The sequence below is a fragment of the Schistocerca serialis genome, chromosome 6, assembly GCF_023864345.2.
Source record: "Schistocerca serialis cubense isolate TAMUIC-IGC-003099 chromosome 6, iqSchSeri2.2, whole genome shotgun sequence".
NCBI classification, from domain to species: domain Eukaryota; kingdom Metazoa; phylum Arthropoda; class Insecta; order Orthoptera; family Acrididae; genus Schistocerca; species Schistocerca serialis.
In genome coordinates, this window is record NC_064643.1 from 468340004 (window position 1) to 468355661 (window position 15658).

A 15658-nucleotide genomic window follows, 5' to 3' on the forward strand; every position below is an offset into this window, starting at 1 on the left:
GCCTAACGTTCACCGGTATGCATCAGGGAACATTTCGTCTCCAACAAAAGTTGTTCCCCATGACGTGATCTGTCATCCCTGTCGTAGGGACTGTGAAACACCCTGTATACAGTAGCTGTCTATCTAAACTTCTGAGAAACAATGTTATAACGCGGCGATCAAAAGGTTTCCGTTTGAGGGCGTTGTTACAACGTACATGCAGCTTAGCGCGACTCCGATTAGGGTATACAAGGTATCTTTCGTAAGAGTCGTCAGGCGAATTTTCTCCAGCGTCTCGGCAGATATTTGCAATTTCTGTTTTGCGGCATGTAGATGGTATCAGCCCAAACAAATACTGCTTATCACAAGTTTCATGTGACGGCAGCGTCGACGGAATGCGTTGGTTTGTTTCTTGTTTTAAAAAATGAGCTTTAAATCTAAATTTTATATGACCATTCGACAGAGCGCTATCAGATTAGTCTAGTGCGATCGCTTAACCGATATGTACTAACATAAACAGTAATGCACGGGGAATAACTGGTATTCCAGCAGCGAATGAGCAGCGCTTCTGCATGCCGGCAGCACTCAACGGGGGTCGGGACTGCTGCAGTACCCGTTATTCCCAGTGTTTTACGGTCCCTGATAACATATATCGGTTAACATACATCGGTAAAACGAATATCGCACTAAATAAATTTGGTGCTGCTCTGTCATGTAATATTCCACTTTAAAAATAATTTTGTTTGTAAAGGGAAAAAAAACCGAAGCTTTCCATCAACGCTGGGCGCGCATGAAATACTTGATGAACAGGATTTGTTTCGGCTAACTCGAAATTAACATTGCAAAAACAAAATCGCAAATATCTGCCGAAACACCAGAGAAAATGCGCCTGGTGACTCTTAGGAGACAGACCCCATATAAGCACCGATATGGAAGGCAACGGATCAGTGTGGTGTTCATGTCTTTCTGATGCGAGTGCGGTAAATGCCGAAATGTGAACTATGGTGGCGTTATTGCCAAATGCGTCCAAATACAACCAATGCGCTGTTATTTTCTCCTTGGCTGCCGAAGGAAGAACGCCGCTAGATATCCAACGGAGAATGAAGAATGTGTTACGGACTTCTCAGCGCAGCAGCACACGGTGTTTTACCAAACGGGTATCTTCAACCTGGTCGTCAATAGCATGATTGCCTCAATACTCACGGCAATTTTGCATAATTGGCATACAGATTCTGGACTATACGGCCTCCGAACGAAAAAATTTCGATCGCCCCTTATACTAAGAATGTGCCTAGAATTACAACTACAGAATCGCCTTTACATTGAGGTGACAAAAGTTCATATGGTTCAAATGGCTCTGAGCACTATGCGACTTAACTTCTGAGGTCATCAATCCCCTAGAACTTAGAACTACGTAAACCTAACTAACCTAAGGACATCACACACATGCATGCCCGAGGCAGGATTCGAACCTGCGACCGCAGCGCCTAGAACCGCTCGGCCACTCCGGCCGGCGTGACGAAAGTCATGGGATACCTCCTAATATCGTGTCGGACCTCTTTCCCCCCTGCGTAGTGCAGCAACCCGACGTGATACAGACTCAACAAATGCCGCAGAAATATTGAACCAAGCTGCGTCTATAGCCGTCCATAATTGCGAAAGAGTTACCTGTGCAGAATTTTGTGCACGAACTGAACTTTCGATTACGTCCCATAAATGTTCGATGGGATTCATGTCGGGAGATCTCGGTGGCCAAATCATTCGCTCGAATTGTCCAGAATGTTCTTCAAACCAGTCGCAAACAACTGTGACCCGGTGATATGGCGCATTGTCATACATAAAAATTACACCATTGTTTGGAAATATGACGTCCATGAATGGCTGCAGATGGTCTCCAAGTATCCGAACATAACCATTTCCAGTGAATCATCGGTTCAGTTGGACCCAGGACTCAATCAATTCCAGGTAAACACAGCCCTCACTATTATGGACCCACTACCAGCTTGCATAGTGGCTTGTTGACAACTTGAGTGCATGGCTTCGCGTGGTCTGCGCCACATTCCAACCGTACCATCAACTTTTACCAACTGAAATGGGGGCTCATCTGATTAAGCCACAGTTTTTCACTCGTCTGGGATCCAACCGATCCAAACACGAGCCCAGAAGAGGCGCTGCAGGCGATGTTGTGCTGTTAGCAAAGGCACTCGGGTCGTTCGTCTACCGCCATAGGCCATTAACGCCAAATTTCGCCGCGCTGTCACAACGGATGCGTTCGTCGTACGCCCCACATTGACTTCTGCTATTATTTCACACAGTGTTGTATCTCCGCAAACGTCATTGTTCTCGGTCGTTAAGTGAAGGCCGTCAGCCAATGTGTTGTCCGTGGTGGAAGGTAATGCCTGAATTTTATTTTTTATTTTTTTTTCTCGTCACACTCTTGACATTTCGAAATGGAAGGTCCCATGCGTGTAGCTCCAACTACCACTCCGCTTTAAAAATCTGTTAATTCCAGTTCTGTGGCCATAATCATGCCAGAAACGTTTTCACATGAATCGCCTGAGTACAAATGACAGCTATGCCGATGCACTGTCCTTCTGCACCGTCTGTACACGATACTACCGCCATCAATATACGTGCATATCACTATGCTATGACTTTTGCCACCTTAGCGTATATGACAGTAGAAGCTGAACTTCCAGAAAGTTTACGTACATTATTCTTTTGAAGACGATTCAGTGAGAAATAATTAACTCCGAGTGATACAACAAACCAGATTTACAGAATTGATGAAGAAAATTTGTCTCATTAGTGGCATATGTGTTTTGTTCAGATCATGTGTGAAAGTTAAGGACCTTGGTACTCATAATTTCTTCACTGAACGTTGTTACCAAAATTAATCAATGTTTATCAGCTATCGACCGACAGATACCTCTCCCTCGTATATGTTTTCCAACTGCCATTTTTAGACATCTACAATTCCATATATTCAACTAACTTGATGCAACATTACACAAAATGTTTTTCTTCAAAAATTGTTGAAACCACTTCCAATACACAGTGTTCGCTCCTCAAAAGCACTACAGAGAAGCTGAAGCAATACTTTGCGGAAATAATGTGTTTAAATGGTCGTAGGGAGCTACGAAGATAAGCTAAGTTCTCGCAAGTTTTACGAGGCTGTGTTTCCGTAAACTGGGGACACCATAGCCGATTCTGTTCACTAATTTGAGTAGATTGTGCTTGTCGTGGTAAATTCACGGACGTGGTAGCATGATTGGGCAGTATGAGTAAATACAGGAACTGGGAAAGTGTCTGTGCAGAACTTACCTGGCAACAAACCTGTTGATGGCATCTTCACAGGCGTTCTGCGAATACAGCGCGCGGAGGTAGTCCTGCACGAGCTTCCTCATATGTGGAGATTTACCGAAATCCTGTAATACGACAAAATGTATATTAATGAGCGTACATTTCAACGACACATTGTATTATGAACATTTTGTATAACTGACGTTGAGCATATTCGAGTGAAATGGTTGGTAGTCCAATCTTGCTTAAAACAATAAAAAGTTAATTACAGCGGTCAAAATAAATGTTGCATATTGCTTTGTTGTCAATACTGGACATAACAGCAAACAAAACTGATTCTGTTCTGTCAGAGATAGTCATAAAAAAAACAAAAATAAGGTAGGTGAACATGTATCCACGCGATAAGCACAAACAAAAAACAAAATCTTACAAAAGATTCCAGTACAAACACCACAGTTTCTTCTCACTGTCAATTTGCGTATCACATTGTTTATTAACCATTTGGCTCTCCTAGTAATTGGAGAAACTTTTGAATGCGGTTAGGCATACTCCTTAATAAACTCTCCATATAAGCCTGTTGATATTGTCCCATTCCCCCACAGCGGACTCTACGATGCCCTGTAAAGTCTCTGGTGCGACAAGACGATTGTAAAACGCTCGTTTTACCATGCCCCATGCGTTCTCAATGCAGTTGAGATCTGGAGAATATGGAGGCCATTTATTCAACTGATTCTATGCTCCACTAGGAAGTCGTTACAACGTTGTGACGATGTGGGAGTGCACTGTAGTCCATCAACGTGAATCTCGCTTCACGATCTTCACCAAATGGAGCCACAATGCGTGCAAGCATATCGTCCCGGTACTTCACACGTCATCCTTCTCCCACCCTATGTATTGGCACAAGAGGTGTCATGCGGCCATACATGATTCCACCCCAAAACATGACTGAATCGCCTTGACAAGGGTGGCTCTCTACGAAACAGTTGCAGTGTAATCGCTGTCCTCGTTGCCTCCACACACGAATATCAGTATTGTCAGACTGATATGGACCTCATTACAAAAAAGGATTGTGTCCCACTGCTGCTTAGTCCACGAAGACTTGTTTCTTGCCATTGTGACAGGAGACTCTCACAGAAACCGATTTAGAGGAGCAACCTTCCGAGGCCTTCTGGCACGTAATCCCTGCTCATGGAACTTATTTCGTCTCGTTTGTGTTGACACCTGCACTCCTGTAGCGATTTGGAACTGCCGCTGTAGACATGTAGCGGCGCGTGGAGGGTTTCTGCTTGCTGTTATACGCAGATATCGGTCCCGCACAGCCGTTGTTAGCCGGCCGTTGTGATCGAGCGGTTCTAGGAGCTTCAGTCTGAAACCGCGCTGCTGCTACGCTCGCAGGTTCGAACCCTGCCTCGGGCATGGATGTTTGTGATGCCCCTAGGTTAGTTAGGTTTAAGTAGTTCTTAGTTCTAGGGGACTGATGACCTCAGACGTTAAGTCCCATAGTGCTAACAGCCATTTTTGACACCCGTTGTTGTTCTTCCATGGCCACTTCTGTGAGGATCCTAAACTGATCCTGTCGCTAGAAACTAGTTCCACATTCTAGAGATATCATTTTGACTCACAGCGACAAGCGCTGCGACATCCACCTGTCTCATTTCCAGCTTCCTTAGAGTAACTATATGGAACTTCTGATTGTACGTTATTGCTACCCGAACCAACCGGAAGCAACACAACCCTTGTAGTGACACACAGCACAAGCACTGCAATGTTTACAGGTGACAAGGTTGTTATAGTCCGCAGATACTGTCCTCTCACTGTAGAACCTTGGACTGTTCCCGTTAGTATTAAAGCTTCAGCAATATGCAACATTTATTTTGACCACTGTTTTTATATCCAGAACTCTCGTTACTGTAAAATGATCGAAGGTACACTACGAGGCCGAAATCTCCGAGTCACACAAATCTTTTGGCAACCTGGCATGTTTGAAATCAGCGACAGTTTCTAATTTCCTAGCTTCTTCTTCCTGACACCTTTTCGTTCCATGTCATACATATCCACTTAATTTTCTACATTCTTCGACAAAAATTAGGAAATTTGTGGTAAGTTCCCATGGGACCAAACTGCTGAGGTCATCGGTCCCTAGGCTTACACATTACTTAATCTAACTTAAACTAATTTACCCTAATGACAACACACACACACACACACACACACACACACGACAGAGGGACGACTTTCGAAGCTCTGACGGGTGATGGGGTGGAGGGGAGGGGGAGGGAGCCGCGCTAACCATGCAAGGCGCCCTAGACCGCGTGGCTACCCTGCGCGGCATTCTTCGACAGAACGATATTCCAAATAATTCCAGTTCCTTCTTCTTCGGATTTCACACGGACCCTGTTTCATATTGTCACACAGTATCCACAATCATGTCCAAGTCCGAAAGCAGGTCTTCAACGAAACACAAGACTTAGCACTTAAAGTATCTTTATTACGAACTCTAAAGTAGAGCCAGAGCGGAACTCAACTCCTGGACGTAGAATGCAACTATTTATACAAACATCGAATATTCCAGAATTCTGATATTTAAAAGAACGTCGAATATTACAGAATATACAAACATTCGAAATTTCGAGAACCTCCCACAAATGATAAATACTAAGAAACAAGGGGGGCGTGTCTGAAGTGGCGACCCATAGCATGCAAACCAGTGATGTTAACCGCTACGCCACACTGCATGCAGGAGCTGTGCAATGCTGTGCTCCGTAAGTACACTTTCAGGAACTCCTTCCTCAGGTCCATATATACATTTCTAGGCTATATTTATGCGCTCCTTTTTAAGTAAGATTTCTTCACTTGAACAGATCTACTCCTGATACCTTCTTTATTTCGGACACTCTTCGTAACCTTTTGTACTAGACAGGATGTGTTTTCACTTTCACTATTGTGTTATTCACAGGTGTGATGTTCAGCAACTCGCTTTTCTTGTTTCTATTGCTTAACAACAACTTCATCCTAGATTTGTTTATTCAGAACCCATACTCTGTGCGATGTATGCTGTTCACCTCATTGAACAGGTCTAGTAAGTCTCCCATAGTTTCGCTCAGGGCCAAAATTGAAGCTAAACATTCAATGTTTCTTACCATAGCTGTACAGAATTTGTCATCTTTATGCATTACATGTGGCGTAGAGTCTGGTTAGCACAATTTAACAGGAAGGGTTACCATTTGTTTCCCTTCCTCTGCAGTGATTCGCCTGGGAAGGCGTCTTAAGCATAACCCTGATAGATTGATGATACAGTCTTGTTTACATAGTTCGGATTGTCAGTCGCACATTTTTTTTGCAGCACCTTATAATTTCAGTGCGACGTCGATCGTCAGCTGCGCCACCAAAAACTGCAATCTGCTTTATGATTCTAAGTAAACCGGAGTGATTTTCTTCTTCTCTAGACCGGCAAACAGTATTTCGAATTTTATGAGCTGTTGCTAAGTCAGAATTACCTTGACAAATTTCTAGAACCTTTTGTTTTTTAGAATCACAACGTTTTTGTCGTACCTCTGCGCTTATCTTTCTCTTCAGTATGCTTTCTTGCTGTTGAATGTTTTCCCTTAACACTGCTTTTTTTGTGCGTGCTAATAGCAAGCTGTTGAGCTCAGATTCTAGTACTACAATTTTATTCCTAGAAGTTTTCTGACTATGTGTTTATTTAGGTACTGTTTGAAGTAACTGGCTTCCACTCAACTGCATATTAATATCGTGAGTGTCTTCTCAAATGTCCAGTTCGATTTCTTCCCGCTATTAAAAGTAAGCATGCAACTGTTCAATATGGGCATTTCAGACAATATGTTCGCTAAATCTCCCTGAAGAATCCAGTTACACGATAGTGAAAACCGCACTGAAATCGACGCTGTACCTTTCCACATTACCTCTAACAGTCAGACAGACAGACAGACAGAAAGACGTGATTTCAGAGTATGATTTATAGTAAGTAGTGAATAACATCTGAACTAACTGGGTTGTTCTTTGATTTTCGAATCTACTTCGCCTTCAACGTTGTCATTACAACTCAAACATCGCCATGTGGTGTTAACTTCGTCTTGTATATTTTGTTTATTTTTATCAGCATAAACTCGCGGAAAGAATGCCTAAATCAATTGTTTTACTCTTTTTAAAGCTGTTACGTAAACTGAAAATAGTAGAACTAAGAAAATTAGTAGAACTGAGAAAGACAGTCCATCACTGAGCGAAAGTCAAGTGTTGACTGAATGATTTAAACACTTAAACATAGACGAAATCGGGGCGGCGGCAGTTTTTGTCAAAGCCTCAAAGACGGTATTTTTCTTTCGGCGTATATCAAAGGCAGCCGACGCGTGACACCTTAGATACAGCAAGAGTGAACTCGTGCTGCAGCTGCGTACCAAAAAGTGATACAAACAGAAGTAAACTTTATTTAATAATATTGGTAGAGTTGGTAATATTTTAAGCTTATCGTTAGAGTTGAAATTTAGAGTTGGAATACTTTAGATTTGTACATGTAACGTCATGTACATTATGACACTCCCCCCCCCCCCCCCCAATTCTCCCTCACCACTTTTTCACGAGAAGTCACACTTCACTGACACCATTAACGTCGAGCCCCTAATCAGGCAACTGAGATTATATGCAATACCATTAAATTTTTATTGAAAGAGGCAAATGAGGAAGCAAAAATCTCATTAAACATTGTACTTGAGATAGTTGTAAGAACAACTAGGTATTTCAGACACTCGGAAGAGTTATGCATAGCTACAAGTAATTCTCAGTTCACTACGTCGGAAAGACGCTAAAGAAAGAAAAGAAAATTTTATTTTTAGGTAATATTACCAAACAGGTGACCACATAATTTGCAAGTGACGCATATTCTGCATTTTACATCGTCACTAAGATAGTAACTGATATTGTCTACTACACTGGATTTTTAGACCTGGTTTTTAATGAAACTCCCTTCTGACAATGTGCAATCGGAAATGTCTTGCATTGTTGATCCTCTGTTTATGAAAATATTTCTTTCACGCTATCCTAGTGAGAAACCACTGGCTATATTTATCGAATTATTGGTCGTACTGACCTAATCTGTTAGACAACAGTTTGTAGACTGGCTAGATGCAGCTAAGTAGTAATGCCGAGGTATACGTGCGTGCATAGGCTTCAGCTGCCCAGGTGCCTCTCCCCTATTGCGCGGTGGCCGCTCTCATTGCATCTAGCATGCAGGAAGTATGCGAAATCATTAGATTGTATATTGTGCAGCACAAGAAATAAAACAAAATATCGTGTAATTTTGGGAGTCAGTTTGCATGAACTTCCCATGCTAGGAAATATTCGTGACCTCCCATTGGCCTACAAATTAAGTGTTGAAAAAAAGGACATATTGTCATTCTCGGTTTTGTTGAAATGCAGGGAATTTTATTCGTCATTCTGCCAGTTATGCCAATACTCTGTTACTTGTTACTGCAGAAATAAGAGAGATGATGCTGTGTACATTCAGTGAGTCCTTTGGAGGTGAAACATGGCAGTTACATCTTTACGTAAACTTTCATTTTTATTATTTTTTTATATCCTAAACTTAACACATATTTGCAAAATTTTCCCTATCAGACGGTGTAAATTATGTGAAACTACCATTCACACATCAACAAAATTTTCGCATCACCCCGATATGTCGTCCAGGTGAGTTGCTATTCTGATGTTCCTAAACCGATCGGAAGGACATTCCTGCGGGTTTCGTAAACTTACACAAACTTACCATGAGCGTTACCTATAGATAGACCACAGCAGTCGAATGGATTGCAGCGTTTCAGTTGAAAGTAATGCACCAATAGGGACGTCTTAGAGACGTCTGTGGCACAGAGTGAACATCCATCATGCCACGAAGGGCAGTCCCGTCCAGTGATGCGGTCCGCATCTCACGGTACGCGCAGAAGGCTTGTCAACCAGGGAAGTTACTCGGCGTGTGCGATGGAGTCAAAGTGATCTGATACGAACGTAGAGTAGGGACCAATTGACAGGTATTGTCGAGGATGTACACTGCAAAGGCCGCCCACGTTCAACAGATGCACAGGATAATCGATGTCTACGACGTTTTAGTCGAAGGAACAGTGGTCTGAGTGCTCTATAACTGAATTCGGCGTTCGAAGAGGCTATAGGACGCCATGTATCGTATCAGACTGTTGGAAGATGATTCATCATGAGACTCTCCCATTCGCGGCGACCCTGGCGAGCACCACATTTTATACCACAATACCGTTATAGAAGGGCAAGAAATCATGCAGAATGGACACACCAGTATTGGCGTCGGGTGTTGTTTACGGACGAAATTCGGATCTGTTTGTACCCCGATAGGGTAAGCTCGGGACAGTTGGACCACTGGGTGAGACGGATCAGCGGCATATTTCACAAATGCGCAGCTGGAGAGCAACTCCCGCTACTTTGCTCTTTTTCGAGGAAACGTGGTGCAGAGGTACTGCTGTCATTTTCGTGTTAGTTCTGGAGAAAAATCACATTCTCTATTCTGGTAAGCCGAGAAGTTTAACCGTGTAGCTACATAATTTTAGTATTACGGCTTAGTTTGCACAGTATTGTTGCAGTTTTTTTTACTGCGAACTTGACAGGTGTGTAGACATGAAACGAACCTAAAATGGCCACCGTGTTCGCTGTCTACAGATACATAAATCGGGGTGGCCTATCTCTCTCAGAGGATCAGGAGAGATGGACCACTTGCTTTGATGCGAGAGACATGGAGCACACTTAAATTTAGCTTCAAAGCATGTGCAATAATCCCAATGAAGATGATTGCAGTCTCAGACTATACTTATTTGGCGGAAGATACGTCTGTGCCAGCAAAAGGCAGAACAGAATTTTCCACACTGGCCAACCAATGATTTCTAACTCCGTCAGAACACGTACTGATCCCAGACACACCAAAAGAGCAGAATTATTTGCATAAGTCAAATTTCTTCACTGACACAACTTCGGCCTCCACCCATACTAAACCTAAAACTTTCAAGATTACCACCTCAAAACTGACTATTCCTAAGCCAGCAGAGACAAAACTTTTGGAAGGACTATCAATATGTTCCTATTGATAAAATCATGAATTTTAAGAGGAAGGCAGGAAGTGTATCCAAAGGACTAAACTATGCTGAAAATATTGATACTGTAAAGAAAAAGAGGGATAAGAAAATAAAGGTAACAGAAGAAGACACAAAAAGCTCACCTACGGGAAATACTAGTGAAGAGAGAAACCATCTGAAGAAGTTCAATTAAAAAAAAAAAAAAAAAAAAAAAAAAAAAAAAAAAAAACACGGCAAAGAACTCATCGTGTTCGTCATGTGCCGACTGTGTAGAAGATTACGAAAATAACTTTGATGAATGAGATGAGGATGAATGTGTTGACTGCGGTGAAATCTATTACGAAACTAATCAAAAATTAAGATTGGATTCAGTGTGTTGCCTCTTCACGATAGTCAACACAGCAGTAATAAGTGGAGCTGCTGTGATGAGAGAAAGACTTGAACAATACCAACAATTGATTAGAATGACCAATGTTGAGTCACGATTTATAATAAACTGATAAAATTGTTTTGGATTAAAATATTTAATGGTATGATTCTTTATTCATTACCATATATTCCAAACAAAAATATGAAATTTTAATTGACTTTTTTCTCAATGTATACACTTAAGGGTGAGGTGGACCAGTCGTGTATATTTTCATCTTATCATATCTCTTGTACTGCAGGTGGCAGTGTCTCAATAATTTATTGCACTGAAGTTTGTATGACACACCTATGCGAACATGCTGCCAGAAACAAAAAAAAAAAAGGTTGAAAAATACAAAAATTTCATGCTGAAGAAAAAAAGCGGTCCAACTCTTCCAGACTTACACTAATCGCAGACAGCTTGTCTGGAGACAGTCCAGAATATGGAACGCCTCCAACACTGCCTCCCAAATACGTAAACAAGTGGTGATGGAGTGATGTTCTGGGGTGGTTGTTGTGGGAAATTTCACTGCTCTACGATACAGGAACGAGATTCTGCAACAAATAGTGGGGCCGTGTCGCCCACACCTTGGTGACAATTTTATCTTGATGGATGATAACTCGTATGCTCATTAGGCTGTTCTCGAGAACACGCTGCTTCAGCGTGGTAAGATCATAAGAATGGAACGGCTATCTTGTTCCCCGGGCATGGACCCAGTCGAATCGATTGAAACGAGCAATTTTTGGACGTAAATAACGGACAGCTACTCTGTGCGACTAAGGCAGAATCGTCGCTAGAGAGTGGGACAACTGGCTTGACGGTTTCATCGATGGCATACCACAACGGATTCAAGCCTGTATGTGAGCTAGAGAACGCTTCACCACAAACTGACGTTGCCCAGAAGTGCTGCGAACCTCCCCCCCCCCCCCCCCCCCCGCTCCCCTTCCCCCATGGGAAACAGACGACTTTGTAGTTACACAAATGTTTGTTTCTTTTGATTTGGTGATCTGTACACGTTGTAAATGAATATATATGCATGGCTCAGAGCCAATTTTCGTTCTCTGTACCACGACTTTCGAAATAAAGGGGTGATGCAAAACTTTCGTTGAAGTGTGTAATTTGCATTCCTTCGAATAAAATGATTTGTCTTCGTTGATCCATTATGGATCGTGGGACGACGGCTGGCATGAACTTCTTGATACAAAAATTTACCAACAGCCGTATGATTTGTAGAAGTTTATTTTATTTTATGAACTTCTATGTGCTGCCACCAGTTTCGGCATTGCATTGATGCGATCTTCAGGCCCCACTCGTCATAGTCGTAAAATCGCTATACACGGAAGGAGCCATATAACTGGATCCGTGAATCAATCGTCCTGCAACAGCTCTTGGCGGCCAGGCGACACAGACGGCTCATTCTGTGTCGCCTGGCCGCCAAGAGCTGTTGCAGGACGATTGATTCACGGATCCAGTTATATGGCTCCTTCCGTGTATAGCGATTTTACGACTATGACGAGTGGGGCCTGAAATTATTGCATCAAGAAAATGATTTGTAGTGTGAATATATCACGGTTTTTTCCTGTCTTCTTAAATTTCGACATTTTTCACTTTCAACGTTTCTCACTCAGCTTATAGTGAACCCTGTGTAACAGCTGGCTCCTACTGTAGTGGAGACGGCGTAAGTAGATCCCTGACAGCTCGTAGCGCTGTTGCCAGCTTTCATGTGCGAAGCGCTAGTGGCTGCACACGAAAATAGTAGCCGTCTACAGCGCTGCGACAACATCGAGGCGTTGGCATAGAGACGTTTACAAATTGGCGTTGCCTTATTGGCTGAGATAGACCCTCGAAACTGCTGCGTCCAGCTCACTGCAAGCGTCAGATGTTAGCTTACGCCGACTCAACTACAGGCTAGACAGACGCGGGCGCAAGCGCAGTAGCGACGCGGCGCGGCATCAGAACGGAGAGACAGACCACGTTGTGTTTGAGGATGCGACGGACGACGGGCGTGAGGTGGTCGGAGACGGCGGGCGAGCGGGGGTGCAGGTCGCAGTGCTGCGAGAAGAAGCGGCACAGCTGCGCCGGCGGCGGCGCGTTCTCCAGCAGCGGCGACAGCGTCGACAGCAGCGCCTCGCGGCCCGACCGCGACTGCCACGACTCTTCGTCCTGCGCACACACATACCAATCACGTAGCACATTACGATGTACCTTACCCTCTAAGTCTGCCCAACTATTTTTTTTCTTCTGAGAGTTGGTTACAAGTACACTACACTTAGGTGTCAAAAGTTGTGAGACAGCGCTATGCGCTCATACAGATGGTGATAGTATCGCTTACATAAAGTATTAAAGGGCGATGCCTTGGCGGAGCTATCATTTTTACTCAGGCGATTCATTAGAAAAGGTGTCCGACGTGGTTATCGCCGCAAGGCGGGAATTAACAGACTTTTATCGGAGAACGGTAGTTGCACCTAGACGCATTTCGGAAATCCTTAGAAGAATCAATATTCCGAGATCCACTGTGTCAAGAGTTAGGAAAGAATACCAAATTTCAGGCATTACCTCTAACCAACGACAACACAGTGGTTGACGGCCTTCACTTAACGACCGAGAGCAGAGGTGTGTGCTAACACACAAACAACACTGTGCTTAATAAACACAGAAAATAAACACAGGGGCACTTAGGTGGGTCCTCGCGACGGAGGAGGTAACCATGTGTAGGCATTCCTGTTCCTCCTTTTTCTTCTTCTGCATCTTGAGGTCCCTCTTCCTGAGTATCCGATCCCGTTATTTATCATTCTGTAGTTGATGCTTCTCATATAACGTCTGTAGAGGAAAGTCCGACAAGGAGAAAAGTCCGACATGGAGAAAAGTCCGACAAGGAGAAAAGTCCGACAAGGAGAAAAGTCAAAGTACGACAAGGAGAAAAGTCAAATCCCGACAAGAAGAAAAGTCAAAGCCCGACAAGAAGAAAAGTCAAAGTCTGACAAGAAGAAAAGCCAAAGTCTAACAAGAAGAAAAGTCAAAGTCCGACAAGAAGAAAAGACTCAAACAGCAATTTTCTCTCATGTCTTCATTAACTGCTTCAATCTGTACTGTCGTATGAATCGAATTTCCTATTAATTTTTAGCATCATATTTTATTTGTTTTTCATCATTTTCCTAATAAAACATTTCTGGCACTGTAACAAACAAATTCAAATGTAATACAGTTAAACTGAATAGAAATATGACGTTTCACGTATCAGCACATTATATTTCTGTGTCTGTTTCGTTTTACAGTGTAATTCATTTTGGAATATTGCTGCAGAGAAGTTTGCATTGGATTTTTTGAATTACAAATGACAACGAAAAATGTTTTTGAAAAAATTTTTTATTTTGATAGCTGATCTTTATAGATTTTTATGAGCTGATTCCAAATTTAGCCTTAGTTATTTTGTATCACCCATAGTTTTCGAGCAATATGCTTTTTACTATGTAATATAAAAGTCATATGCTATATGGCAAATGGGGAAATTATTGAAACGCTTTGTTACAACATAAGCATGGTTTGTATTTACAGTAAGCTACTTAAAACCATGATATGTGTTAATAGAGGTTTCACTTGACAGCTGGAATTGGTTTGTATTTTCTTTCTATTTCTTCTTTGAAGCTTCTTCTGTAGCTTTTTCTATGATGAGTCGCTTGCTGAACTTCTCGGTGAAGTGACCAACCATAGTCCCCCCATCATTTTGGTGTTCCAGCGGCCTTGGTAGCGTTTTTCCATCACTTTAATGTCCTGCTGAAATCGCTCTCCTTGCTCCTCACTAACATCTCTCATATTGTCCGGGAAGTAATCAAGACGACTGTTCAAAAATTGAACTTTCAGGCTCATTAAACATCCTAAACTTTTAAACTTCTTTAACGTTGTAGCTATAATAGAAACATATTCTGGGCCTTTTTCATGTCCTAAGAACTTTGTAACGACTTGCTTGAATGACACCCATGCTTGTTTCTCATTGAAGGTCATTGTGGATTCAAAGTTTACATCAAACATCAATTTTTTGTCAGGTCCGACAAAGACGCCTTCGTTTAGTTTAATTTCTGAAAGGTGTGGAAACTTTTGGCAGAGATACTTAAAACATGGTCCATCTTTAGGCAAAGCCTTTACAAACTGTTTCATTAAGCCTAACTTTATGTGTAGAGGTGGTAGGAGTACGTTTTTTGGATCTACAAGGTTTTTGCTTAGAATGTTCTCACCAGGATTTAAAGACTCCATCACAGATCTGTTCTTTCTGCACCAGTGTTGATATCTAGCGCTACTGTCCCATTCACACAATAAACATAGAAATTTGGTAAAGCCACCTTGCTGATCAAAGAGCATGCATGTTGCTTTTAGATCGCCACATGTCATCCAGCCATGAGCTCAATGCATACATGTTACCATTGTCTAGTAAAACAGCCTTTAAACTAGTTTTGGATGAATCAATAAACAGCCTTCAGTCTTCCTTTTTATATTCAATAGCAAACTCATTCATCAGACTGGGAATGTCTGAGCAGTACACTAAATCACCTTCTTGTTGAAAAAACTTGGAAACTGATGCTCTCTCTTTCTATACAGGTATATGCTGGTTCAAACTGCCCATAAGTTCTTTTCTTTTAAGCAATTCAGCTTTTTCTTTCGTTAAGCCCAGATCCCTAACAAATCGTTAAGCTCGGTCTGAGTAAACAATTTGGGCTTTAGACTTTCTATATTACAATGGAATTCATCATCATCTGGTTTATGTAAAGCAGATTGTACATGAGAAAAAACTTCTGTTGGATAGAATTTAAATCATCTGGTGGTTCAGGAACCGGCAAATCCACACCATGCCTTACTGGTCGGATGG

General features: G+C 42.3%; 1 protein-coding gene across 1 annotated transcript in view; it reads right to left on the minus strand.

Annotated features, from left to right (window-relative positions):
• Positions 1-15658, minus strand: part of LOC126484923 (C-Maf-inducing protein-like) — a 970852-nt gene that overhangs the window by 43188 nt on the left and 912006 nt on the right. The window contains exons 6-7 of the mRNA XM_050108524.1: positions 12769-12960; positions 3304-3407 (exon numbers count right to left, since the gene is read on the minus strand). Coding sequence (XP_049964481.1) covers positions 3304-3407; positions 12769-12960 — 296 coding nt within the window. The remainder of the gene's footprint in view (positions 1-3303; positions 3408-12768; positions 12961-15658) is intronic.